The sequence below is a fragment of the Bombina bombina genome, chromosome 3 (assembly GCF_027579735.1).
Source record: "Bombina bombina isolate aBomBom1 chromosome 3, aBomBom1.pri, whole genome shotgun sequence".
Classification (NCBI taxonomy): domain Eukaryota; kingdom Metazoa; phylum Chordata; class Amphibia; order Anura; family Bombinatoridae; genus Bombina; species Bombina bombina.
Window position 1 is genome coordinate 541,995,512 of NC_069501.1, and position 13,159 is coordinate 542,008,670.

At 40.3% G+C, this 13,159-nt stretch overlaps 1 protein-coding gene across 6 annotated transcripts in view; it reads left to right on the top strand.

Moving 5' to 3' along the window:
- The window catches only part of THRAP3 (thyroid hormone receptor associated protein 3), a 342,660-nt gene that overhangs the window by 57,532 nt on the left and 271,969 nt on the right, over positions 1–13,159 (top strand). For all 6 annotated transcript variants that reach the window (XM_053707020.1, XM_053707022.1, XM_053707019.1 and 3 more), the window contains one exon: positions 2,382–3,242. In XM_053707020.1, coding sequence (XP_053562995.1) covers positions 2,382–3,242 — 861 coding nt within the window. The remainder of the gene's footprint in view (positions 1–2,381; positions 3,243–13,159) is intronic.

A 13,159-nucleotide genomic window follows, 5' to 3' on the forward strand; every position in this document is an offset into this window, starting at 1 on the left:
CGGAAGCTACCTTTGAGACAGGATCTTCTAGTACAAGGTCCATTCGAACATCCAAATCTAGTCTCTCTGCAACTGACTACTTGGAAATTGAACGCGTGATTCTATTTAAGCGTGGGTTTTCAGATTCAGTTATATATACTCTGGTTCAAGCCAGAAAGCCTGTGACTAGGAAGATTTACCATAAGATATGGCACAAATATATCCGTTGGTGCGAATCCAAGGGTTTTTCTTGGAGTAAAATCAAAATTCCTAGGATTCTTTCCTTTCTCCAAAAGGGTTTGGAGAAAGGTCTGTCGGCTAGTTCTCTAAAGGGACAGATATCTGCTCTGTCTGTCTTGTTGCACAAACGTTTGGCAGCCGTGCCAGATGTACAAGCGTTTGTACAGGCGTTAGTCAGAATCAAGCCTGTTTACAGACCTATGACTCCTCCATGGAGTCTAAACTTAGCTCTTTCAGTTCTTCAAGGGGTTCCGTTTGAACCTTTGCATTCCATAGATATTAAGTTACTATCTTGGAAAGTTCTGTTTTTAGTTGCTATTTCTTCTGCTAGAAGAGTTTCTGAATTATCTGCTTTGCAGTGTACTTCTCCCTATCTGGTATTTCATGCAGATAAGGTAGATTTACGTACCAAACCTGGTTTTCTTCCAAAACTAGTTTCCAACAGGAATATTAACCAGGAAATAGTTGTTCCTTCCCTATGTCCGAATCCAGTTTCAAAGAAGGAACGTTTGTTACACAACCTAGATGTGGTCCGTGCTTTAAAATTCTATTTAGAAGCAACAAAGGATTTCAGACAAACATCATCTTTGTCGTTTATTCTGGTAAAAGGAGAGGTCAAAAAGCGACTTCTACCTCTTTCCTTTTGGCTTAAAAGCATCATCCGATTGGCTTATGAGACTGCCGGACGGCAGCCTCCTGAAAGAATCACAGCTCACTCCACTAGGGCTGTGGCTTCCACATGGGCCTTCAAGAACGAGGCTTCTGTTGATCAGATATGTAAGGCAGCGACTTGGTCTTCACTGCACACTTTTGCCAAATTTTACAAATTTGATACTTTTGCTTCTTCGGAGGCTATTTTTGGGAGAGAGGTTTTGCAAGCTGTGGTGCCTTCCGTTTAGGTAACCTGATTTGCTCCCTCCCTTCATCAGTGTCCTAAAGCTTTGGTATTGGTTCCCACAAGTAAGGATGACGCCGTGGACCGGACACACCAATGTTGGAGAAAACAGAATTTATGCTTACCTGATAAATTACTTTCTCCAACGGTGTGTCCGGTCCACGGCCCGCCCTGGTTTTTTAATCAGGTCTGATGAATTATTTTCTCTAACTACAGTCACCACGGTACCATATGGTTTCTCCTATATATATTTCCTCCTGTCCGTCGGTCGAATGACTGGGGTAGGCGGAGCCTAGGAGGGACTATATGGCCAGCTTTGCTGGGACTCTTTGCCATTTCCTGTTGGGGAAGAGAATATCCCACAAGTAAGGATGACGCCATGGACCGGACACACCGTTGGAGAAAGTAATTTATCAGGTAAGCATAAATTCTGTTTTTTTTTTTTTCTTCTTTTCATTTCTTTGTTATATTTTGTTGTTTTTATCTTTATTCCTGTTGTTGTTGTTTTTGTTTTTCTCGTTGTTGTCGTTTTTGTTTTGATTGTCTGTCATGTTCTATTTAAAAATATTGCAATAGCGTTTAAGTATAAACTACACGTATTGGTTCTTAACAGAATTTTTTTGTGAATGGCCCTTTAGGTATTCCTTGGTGCTAAATGGATAATCAAGGAATATTTGTTTAGTATACATGTTTTTTTGTTTCTTGATTTTGTATCAGATAAGTTTTGATTTGTACTGTACCTGTATAATGATATGCATAATATATGCTTATATTTTTGTTCTTATTGTGAATGACACCCTGTGCGGGGGGGGGGGGGGAATCATATGTTTCCTGCTTTGTTTCTTTGGATTATCAATAAAAAACATATTTATTTAAAAAAAAAAAAAAGTGCTGTCCATCACATCTAAACCAAAAAATTGATAATAGGAGTAAATTAGAAAGTTGCTTAAAATTGCATGCTCTATCTGAATCACGAAATAATTTTTTTTTGGGTTTAGTGTCCTTTTAATATAACAATGTTGGTTGTTCAAAGCTGGGGAATGGGTAGTAAATGCGTTATCTATCTTTTTAAACAATAACAATTTTGGTGTAGACTGTCCCTTTTTAATTATTTGAATTGCTAGTTAATCATTTTGTAGAATACATCTTTGATTAGTCCTGGCTAAATTAGCTATTTTTTGTTCATGTAAGTTTTTTTTTTTTTTTTTTTAGAAACTGCAAGTAGAATGTGAGAATTATAATTGACTATATATATTTCTCCCTTCAGTTCTAGATCCCGTTCAAGGTCTTATTCTCCAGGATATAACAGAGAAAGGAATCACCCCAGAGTGTATCAAAATCGTGACTTTCGTGGGCACAACAGAGGTTATCGTAGACCGTATTATTTTAGGAGTCGTGGAAGAGGATTTTACCCACGTGGCCAACATAACCGTGGTGGCTATGGAAATTACCGGCCAAATTGGCAGAATTACAATAGGCAACCATACAGCCCACGTAGGGCACGATCTCGTTCCCGCTCCCCTAAGCGGAGGTCCCTAACACCTAGGTCCAGGAGCCACTCTCGGGATTCTGATAAGTCTTCATCAGACCGTTCAAGGCGGTCATCATCTTCCAGATCATCCTCTAACCACAGTCGAATTGAATCTGTGAAACGCAAGTCCAAGAAAGAAAAGAAGGCTCATTCTAAAGAACATCGAGCTTCGACGCAAGCTGCAGATGAGTCAAATGATCAGTCTGCATCTGGGACAGGAGATGCTGGGACCAAAAATGAAGGGTCCAAAACATGGCAGGAAATGGAGACTTATGATACAAGTCCAGTTCTTCAACACAGCCCAGTGGAACGAGCTCCAACACTCAAAAGCTCTGTCCAGTCGGTGGTAGTCAGGCGATGCTCTCCACGGCCTAGTCCTTTGCAAAAGCCAAGCCCTCCCTCACCCTCTGTTTTGCAGACCAATACATCCTTCCGAGCATCCTCTCGTCAGAGCCCATTTGATCATAGTTTGAGTCCACCAAGAAAGAGTCCTATTACTAAAAGCCCACCGTCTATAAGTTCATTATATGGTGGCAGTCAAAAAGAAGACAGTAGAGCTGGTGAAATGTCAGCCCCAGTAGGAACCGGATATAAAAGGTAGGTATACTTATGCTGTAAAGTATATGAGAACAAGTGTGTGTTTAGAATACTTAAGCTTCACATGGACACCGCTTTTACTCACTAATGGTGTCTTCAATACAAATTCCCAGAAAGAAAGGAAAACTTTTTGGGTTTTATTTAGATGCAGAATTCCAATGTGTTGTTTTAACAGGTTTGAAGATAAGTTGGTTAAGAATTGCTGTTTTAAAAAAAAATAAAAAAATTAAAATGTTATATTGTAAGATCATAAGTCCACCTGTCCTATAGATCAATTCCTGTAAAGTTGATTTATAGAGGAAAATGACTCACAGGCAGTTCCCTCTACCCTTTACAATTCAAATAATTATATTTTCATTACTGTACTCTGCCGTTTTTATACCTAGTGTCATAGTGCTGTGAAATAGGTTGGATATTTTTAAATAATAAATGCTATAGTTTGATTTCAGCTTTTCCAGTAAAATCTCCAATATGAGTGGATTAGGTCCTTTCATAATTATTTTAATTAAATAAAGCAAAGTTTACCATCGGTTTAAAGTTAGATATGAAACCCAAACATTTTCTTTTGTTATTTAGACAGAACATGCAATACACAATTAAAAACTTTCCAGTTTACTTCTGTTAACAAATTTGCTTTGTCTCCATTGTATTTTTTTTGTTAGATACCTAGGTAGGTGTCTAGAGCACTACATAGCAGGAAATAATACTGCCATCTAGTGTTCTTGCAAAACTACTGCTATATAGTGCTCTAGACATGTGCATTCTTCTAAGCATACATCCTTGCTAGATACCTAGAGAACAAACAAAATTTGACAATAGAAGTAAATTAGAAATGTGTTTAGAATTGCATGAATCATGCAAGGAAAATGTTTGGTTTCAAGTCCCTTTAAACTGTCTGTTTTCTCAGGCCTTGATTGATACAGTTTGTTTTTAGAAAGTAAGTCTGTTTTTACAGAAGTTTTTTAATTATAAAATATATATATATATATATATATATATATATATATATATATATATATATATATATATATATATATATATATATATATATATATATATATATATATATATACGAGATATAAAAAGTCTACACACCCCTGTTAAAATGTCAGATTTATGTGTTGTAAAAAAATGAGACAAAGATAAATTATTTCAGGACTTTTTCCACCTTTTAATGTGACCTATAAACTGTACAACTCAATTGAAAAAAACACTGAAATCTTTTAGGTAAAGGGAAATAAAAATAAAAAACTAAAATATGGTTGCATAAGTGTGAACACCCTTTTATAACTGGGGATGTAGCTGTGTTCAGAATTAAGCAATCACATTCAAAATCATGTTAAATAGGAATCAGTACACACCTGTCATCATTTAAAGTGCCTCTGATTAACCCCAAATAAAGTTCAGCTGTTCTAGTAGGTCTTTGCTGACATTTTGTTAGTCACATCCTACAGCAAAAGCCATGGTCCGAAGAGAGCTTCTAAAGCATCAGAGGGCTCTTGTTAAAAGGTATCAGTCAGGAGAAGGGTACAAAAGAATTTCCAAGGCATTAGATATACCATGGAACACAGTGAAGACAGTCATCATCAAGTGAAGAAAATATGGTGCAACAGTGATATCACCAAGAACTGGATGTCCCTCCAAAATTGCTGAAAAGACGAGTAGAAAACTGGTCTGGGAGGCTGCCAAGAGGCCTACAGCAACATTAAAGGAGCTGCAGGTATATCTGGCAAGTACTGGCTGTGTGGTACATGTGACAACAATCGCCCGTATTCTTCATATGTCTGGGCTATGGGGTAGAGTGGCAAGACGGAAGCCTTTTCTTACAAAAAAAACATCCAAGCCCGGATAAGTTTTGCAAAAACACATCTGAAGTTTCCCAAAAGCATGTTGCAAAAGGTGTTCTGGTCTGATGAAACCAAAGTTGAACTTTTTGGCCGTAATTCCAAAAGATATGTTTGGTGCAAAAACTCTGCACATCACCAAAAGAACACCATACCCACAGTGAAGCATGGTGGTGTCAGCATCATGCTTTGGGGCTGTTTTTCTTCAGCTGGAACTGGGGCCTTAGTCAAGGTAGAGGGAATAATGAACAGTTCCAAATACCAGACAATATTGGCACAAACCCTTCAGGCTTCTGCTAGAAAGCTGAACATGAAGAGGAACTTAAACTTTCAGCATGACAACGACCCAAAGCATACATCCAAATCAACAAAGGAATGGCTTCACCAGAAGAAGATTAAAGTTTTGGGATGGCCCCAGAGCCCAGACCTGAATCCAATTCAAAATATGTGGGGTGATCTGAAGAGGGCTGTGCACAGGAGATGCCCTCACATTCTGACAGATTTAGATTGTTTTTGCAAAGAAGAGTGGGCAAATCTTGCCAAGTCAAGAGATGCCATGCTGAAAAACTCATACTAAAAGACTGAGTGCTGTAACAAAATCAAAAGGTGCTTCAATAAAGTATTAGTTTAAGGGTGTTCACACTTATGCAACCATATTTTATTTTTTTATTCCCCTTTACCTAAAAGATTTCAGTTTGTTTTTCAATTGAGTTGTACAGTTTATAGGTCACATTAAAGGTGGAAAAAGTTCTGAAATGATTTATATTTCATATCCACTGCGTGTGTGTGTATATGTGTATATATGTGTGTATATATATATATATATATTTATATTAAATACATTACACTGTGGTGCATTGTCCAGCGTTCCACATAGATGCTCTTTTTGTAGGTTTTAGATTTGTATTGCACAAATCCAACTAACCTTCTCAAAATATTTTATCACCCTTTGATTTTCTTATACTTTTCACCATTCCTCCGCCCGCATAGTCTATTTCAGTATAAAATTACTTATCACTGTAATAAAAAGGCACCCCCTTTGTTGCACGCCAAAGGGTGCGCTATGATCACTTTAAATCAATATATATGTATAATTGAGATCAATTACTTTGTATTTAAAAGGCCATTATAGTGAAAAAAAACTACATGCTCTCATTGCAGCATGTACTTTTATCACCATCAACCCTGCAAGTCTGTGTTTAACTCTGACCCAGGTATGCAAAAGAGAAAAAGAAAGCGCTACAATCCAATATTACCAATAATAAACAGTCAACTATTTCAAGTGCAACAATGTTATGATGTTGTTGAAGATGATCCAATAATCAATAGGAAATTTGTCATATAAGGAAGTCTTGACAATCGAACACAACTTGTAGTAGAATAAGGCCAATATTGATGCTGCTGCTCACTAGAAAGGTTGTTTGTCCCACAGCCCAAAGAAACAGATCGCAAAGTCAAGAGGCCAAAATAGTGTGAAATCTCAAACACAAAATTTAATATAAAACACCTCTACTCACAAACATAATTGTTAAATAGGCACATCAGAAGTACAACTTCTATCTCCCTTGATCGCAACTGTGTTCTAGGTGTTCAGAGTCCTTAGTCTATTTCCTTCCTAAGATGGGGAGAGTCCATGGCTTCATTCCTTATTGTTGGAAAATACAACACCTGGCCACCAGGAGGAGGCAAAGACACCCCAGCCAAAGGCTTAAATATCCCCCCACTTCCCCATTACCCTAGTCATTCTTTGCCTTTTGTCACATAAGGAGGTGGCAGAGAAGTGTTAGAAGATTTGGAGAGTCTTCAAAAAGGTTATCTGCCCTTCAAGATAGGACTGGAGTTTTAAGTTGTCATGTCAACCTCTCAGAGTATTAATGAAATTTAGTCTGGAGATGCAGGGAAAGTTTTTCTGTGAAAGCATCCAGACTACTTCTAACCGCTCCTAAGCAATCAGTGTTGACAAGTTTCACTGCCTGCTTTCTCTCACTCAAGTCCATGTCAGGAGTGCTGCTAAAAGACTGTCACACTTGAGAGGCTGTGTTCTGTTCCACAGCATGGATCCTGGAGGTAAGATCGTTTAAATTTTTACACATAAAAAGCTATAACCGGGTCACAGTGTGGCTCCTTTATACCTTGATAGGATCCAGGGTTAATATCCTCTGAAGGGGGTTTATTGAACAGTTGGTGCTAATTAATCCGTGTTTTAATTATTTACATGCTGCTTTGTGTGATTTTTTTTTTTGATTTTTTTTTTCCCCTGGGCTGATTCACTGTGTGTTTGGCTGGAACAAATGGGTTTCACTTAAGTTTTAACTTTCGTTTTTGAAAGTGTTGCACAGCTCCTATTACTTGCTGTACTTGTAATAACAGGGGAAGTACTGTCTTGCACTCTAGGTGACCGGGTGTGGTCTATGTTCATTTCCTCCATTCCGGCTGAGACTTGAACCTGAGGAGAGCGTTTCCTCTGTTAACTGTCTGGGTCTAGGAGGTGGTGAGTGCCTCAGCTATTGGGAGCATAAAGGTGCCGTTTTCTATAATAAACAAATGTTTTTGTGTCATCCTGTGGGTATAACCTGAGCTATGGAGGACTCTGACATGTTAGAAGGTACTCCTTCTGTACTAAATCATATTGTGAGGAGTCTGTGGTTTTCCTGCCCACTCAATTATGTTCCACATGCCTTAACACCGTTATAAAGTTTAAGAAGGGAGACACGCCTGCTAAGGCTCTTAGTCCCTCTGAGCCGTGTACCTCTCAGGACTCGGAGTCCTGTGAGATTACTACCCTTGCTACATTATCCACTCAACATGCAGTTCCCTGTAGCACATCTAATCCTCCATCCGGAGGGGGCATTCTTCCTGCGGCCTTTGCCGTGCAGTTACAAACGGCGGTGTATGTGGCCCTCAGTGCATTACCTCGCTCTAACAAACGCAAGAGAAAGGTTAAACGTAGCTCTCATGACCCGGAGTCCTCTAAATATTTTTTTTTTTTTTTTTTTAAAGTTTTAAATTTTTATTGAGCTTTTGTAAAAAAGTACAAACTTTTCCATACGGTTGCAAAAGGTAAGAAAAACAAAGAAAGGTACAGTGCACGGTTTAAAGTGAGCAATTTTAACATGAGATGCATCCTGAGCGACAGAATATGGAGAACTATAATTCCCTGGACTGAATGTCACAGGAGAGTCCAAATGTCAGTCCCAAGAGTAGTAAATGTGTTTTCCTTTGAAGGTATAGGAAAAGTTTGTCCATTGAGGTCCTTTCTTTTAACATATTGATTATAAGGAACATCTAGAGGACTCTGTTTTCAGAAAACTTTCTCCAACATAGGTGTGTCCGGTCCACGGCGTCATCCTTACTTGTGGGATATTCTCTTCCCCAACAGGAAATGGCAAAGAGCCCAGCAAAGCTGGTCACATGATCCCTCCTAGGCTCCGCCTTCCCCAGTCATTCTCTTTGCCGTTGTACAGGCAACATCTCCACGGAGATGGCTTAGAGTTTTTTGGTGTTTAAATGTAGTTTTTATTCTTCAATCAAGAGTTTTGTTATTTTAAAATAGTGCTGGTATGTACTATTTACTCTGAAACAGAAAAGAGATGAAGATTTCTGTTTGTAAGAGGAAAATGATTTTAGCAACCGTTACTAAAATCGATGGCTGTTTCCACACAGGACTGTTGAGAGGAATTAACTTCAGTTGGGGGAAACAGTGAGCAGACTTTTGCTGCTTGAGGTATGACACATTTCTAACAAGACTTGGTAATGCTGGAAGCTGTCATTTTCCCTATGGGATCCGGTAAGCCATTTTTATTAAATAAGAATAAAGGGCTTCACAAGGGCTTAAAGACTGGTAGACATTTTTCTGGGCTAAAACGATTGATTTATAAGCATTTTTAATAGTTTATAGCTTTGAGGAGTTATTTCATTCTTGGGAATTATGTTAAATAACCGGCAGGCACTGTATTGGACACCTTTTTCACTGGGGGCCTTCTCTAATCATAGGCAGAGCCTCATTTTCGCGCCTCTATTGCGCAGTTGTTTTTGGGAAGCAAGGCATGCAGATGCATGTGTGAGGAGCTCAGATACATAGAAAAAGCTTACTGAAGGCGTCATTTGGTATCGTATTCCCCTCTGGGCTTGGTTGGGTCTCAGCAAAGCAGATACCAGGGACTGTATAGGGGTTAAATATAAAAACGGCTCCGGTTCCGTTATTTTAAGAGTTAAAGCTTTCAAATTTGGTGTGCAATACTTTTAAGGCTTTAAGACACTGTGGTGAAATTTTGGTGAATTTTGAACAATTCCTTCATACTTTTTCACATTTTCAGTAATAAAGTGTGTTCAGTTTAAAATTTAAAGTGACAGTAACGGTTTTATTTTAAAACGTTTTTTGTACTTTGTTATCAAGTTTATGCCTGTTTAACATGTCTGAACTATCAGATAGACTATGTTCTGTATGTGAGGAAGCCAAGGTTCCTTCTCATTTAAATAGATGTGATGTATGTGACACAAAATTTAGAGAAAATGATGCCCAAGATGATTCCTCAAGTGAGGGGAGTAAGCATGGTACTGCATCATCCCCTCCTTCGTCTACGCCAGTCTTGCCCACACAGGAGGCCCCTAGTACATCTAGTGCGCCAATACTCCTTACTATGCAACAATTAACGGCTGTAATGGATAATTCTATCAAAAACATTTTAGCCAAAATGCCCACTTATCAGCGAAAGCGCGACTGCTCTGTTTTAGAAAATACCGAAGAGCATGAGGACGCTGATGATAATGGTTCTGAAATGCCCCTACACCAGTCTGAGGGGGCCAGGGAGGTTTTGTCTGAGGGAGAAATTTCAGATTCAGGGAAAATTTCTCAACAAGCTGAACCTGATGTGATTACATTCAAATTTAAATTGGAACATCTCCGCGCTCTGCTTAAGGAGGTGTTATCTACTCTGGATGATTGTGACAATTTGGTCATTCCAGAGAAATTATGTAAGATGGACAAGTTCCTAGAGGTCCCGGGGCCCCCCGAAGCTTTTCCTATACCCAAGCGGGTGGTGGACATTGTAAACAAAGAATGGGAAAGGCCTGGCATACCTTTTTGTCCCTCCCCCTATATTTAAGAAATTGTTTCCTATGGTCGACCCCAGAAAGGACTTATGGCAGACAGTCCCCAAGGTCGAGGGGGCAGTTTCTACTCTAAACAAACTCACTACTATCACTATAGAAGATAGTTGTGCTTTCAAAGATCCTATGGATAAAAAATTAGAGGGTTTGCTTAAAAAGATGTTTGTTCAGCAAGGTTACCTTCTACAACCAATTTCATGCATTGTTCCTGTCACTACAGCAGCGTGTTTCTGGTTCGATGAACTAGAAAAGTCGCTCAATAAAGATTCTTCTTATGAGGAGATTATGGACAGAATTCATGCTCTAAAATTGGCTAATTCTTTTACTTTAGACGCCACTTTGCAATTGGCTAGATTAGCGGCGAAAAATTCGGGGTTTGCTATTGTAGCGCGCAGAGCGCTTTGGCTAAAATCTTGGTCAGCGGATGCGTCTTCCAAGAACAAATTGCTTAACATACCTTTCAAGGGGAAAACGCTGTTTGGCCCTGACTTGAAAGAGATTATTTCAGATATCACTGGGGGTCAGGGCCACGCCCTTCCTCAGGATAGGTCTTTCAAGGCTAAAAATAAACCAAATTTTCGTCCCTTTCGCAGAAACGGACCAGCCCCAAGTTCTACATCCTCTAAGCAAGAGGGTAATACTTCTCAAACCAAGCCAGCCTGGAGGCCAATGCAAGGCTGGAACAAAGGTAAGCAGGCCAAGAAACCTGCCACTGCTACCAAGACAGCATGAGATGTTGGCCCCCGATCCGGGACCGGATCTGGTGGGGGGCAGACTTTCTCTCTTCGCTCAGGCTTGGGCAAGAGATGTTCTGGATCCTTGGGCGCTAGAAATAGTCTCCTAAGGTTATCTTCTGGAATTCAAGGAGCTACCCCCAAGGGGGAGGTTCCACAGGTCTCAATTGTCTTCAGACCACATAAAAAACAGGCATTCTTACATTGTGTAGAAGACCTGTTAAACATGGGAGTGATACATCCTGTTCCATTAGGAGAACAAGGGATGGGATTCTACTCCAATCTGTTCATAGTTCCCAAAAAAGAGGGAACATTCAGACCAATCTTAGATCTCAAGATCCTAAACAAATTTCTCAAGGTTCCATCGTTCAAAATGGAAACCATTCGGACAATTCTTCCTACCATCCAGGAAGGTCAATTCATGACCACGGTGGATTTAAAGGATGCGTATCTACATATTCCTATCCACAAGGAACATCATCGGTTCCTAAGGTTCGCCTTTCTGGACAAGCATTTCCAGTTTGTGGCACTTCCATTCGGATTAGCCACAGCTCCAAGAATTTTCACAAAGGTACTAGGGTCCCTTCTAGCGGTGCTAAGACCAAGGGGCATTGCAGTAGTACCTTACTTGGACGACATACTGATTCAAGCGTCGTCTCTACCTCAAGCAAAGGCTCATACGGACATTGTCCTGGCCTTTCTCAGATCTCACGGGTGGAAAGTGAACGTAGAAAAAAGTTCTCTATCTCCGTCAACAAGAGTTCCCTTCTTGGGAACAATAATAGACTCCTTAGAAATGAGGATTTTTCTGACAGAGGCCAGAAAATCAAAACTTCTAAGCGCTTGTCAAGTACTTCATTCTGTTCTTCTTCCTTCCATAGCGCAGTGCATGGAAGTAATAGGTTTGATGGTCGCGGCAATGGACATAGTTCCTTTTGCGCGAATTCATCTAAGACCATTACAACTGTGCATGCTCAGTCAGTGGAATGGGGATTATACAGATTTGTCTCCGACGATACAAGTAGATCAGAGGACCAGAGATTCACTCCGTTGGTGGCTGACCCTGGACAACCTGTCACAAGGGATGAGCTTCCGCAGACCAGAGTGGGTCATTGTCACGACCGACGCCAGTCTGGGAACCCCTGAAAGCTCAGGGTCTTTGGTCTCGGGAAGAATCTCTTCTCCCGATAAATATTCTGGAACTGAGAGCGATATTCAATGCTCTCAAGGCTTGGCCTCAGCTAGCAAAGGCCAAATTCATACGGTTTCAATCAGACAACATGACGACTGTTGCGTATATCAACCATCAGGGGGGAACAAGGAGTCCCCTGGCGATGGAAGAAGTGACCAAAATAATTCAATGGGCGGAGACTCACTCCTGCCACTTGTCTGCAATCCACATCCCAGGAGTGGAAAATTGGGAAGCGGATTTTCTGAGTCGTCAGACATTTCATCCGGGGGAGTGGGAACTCCATCCGGAAATCTTTGCCCAAATAATTCAATTGTGGGGCATTCCAGACATGGATCTGATGGCGTCTCGTCAGAACTTCAAGGTTCCTTGCTACGGGTCCAGATCCAGGGATCCCAAGGCGACTCTAGTGGATGCACTAGTAGCACCTTGGAGCTTCAACCTAGCTTATGTGTTCCCACCGTTTCCTCTCATTCCCAGGCTGGTAGCCAGGATCAAACAGGAGAGGGTATCGGTGATCTTGATAGCTCCTGCGTGGCCACGCAGGACTTGGTATGCAGATCTGGTGAATATGTCATCGGCTCCACCATGGAGGCTACCTTTGAGACAGGACCTTCTTGTTCAAGGTCCGTTCGAACATCCGAATCTGGCCTCACTCCAACTGACTGCTTGGAGATTGAACGCTTGATTTTATCAAAGCGAGGGTTCTCAGATTCTGTCATTGATACTCTTGTTCAGGCCAGAAAGCCTGTGACTAGAAAAATCTACCATAAAATATGGAAAAAATATATCTGTTGGTGTGAATCTAAAGGATTCCCATGGAACAAGATAAAAATTCCTAAGATTCTATCCTTTCTTCAAGAAGGTTTGGAGAAAGGATTATCTGCAAGTTCTTTGAAGGGACAGATTTCTGCTTTATCTGTTTTACTTCACAAAAAGCTGGCGGCTGTGCCAGATGTTCAAGCTTTTGTTCAGGCTCTGGTTAGAATCAAGCCTGTTTACAAACCTTTGACTCCTCCTTGGAGTCTTAATTTAGTTCTT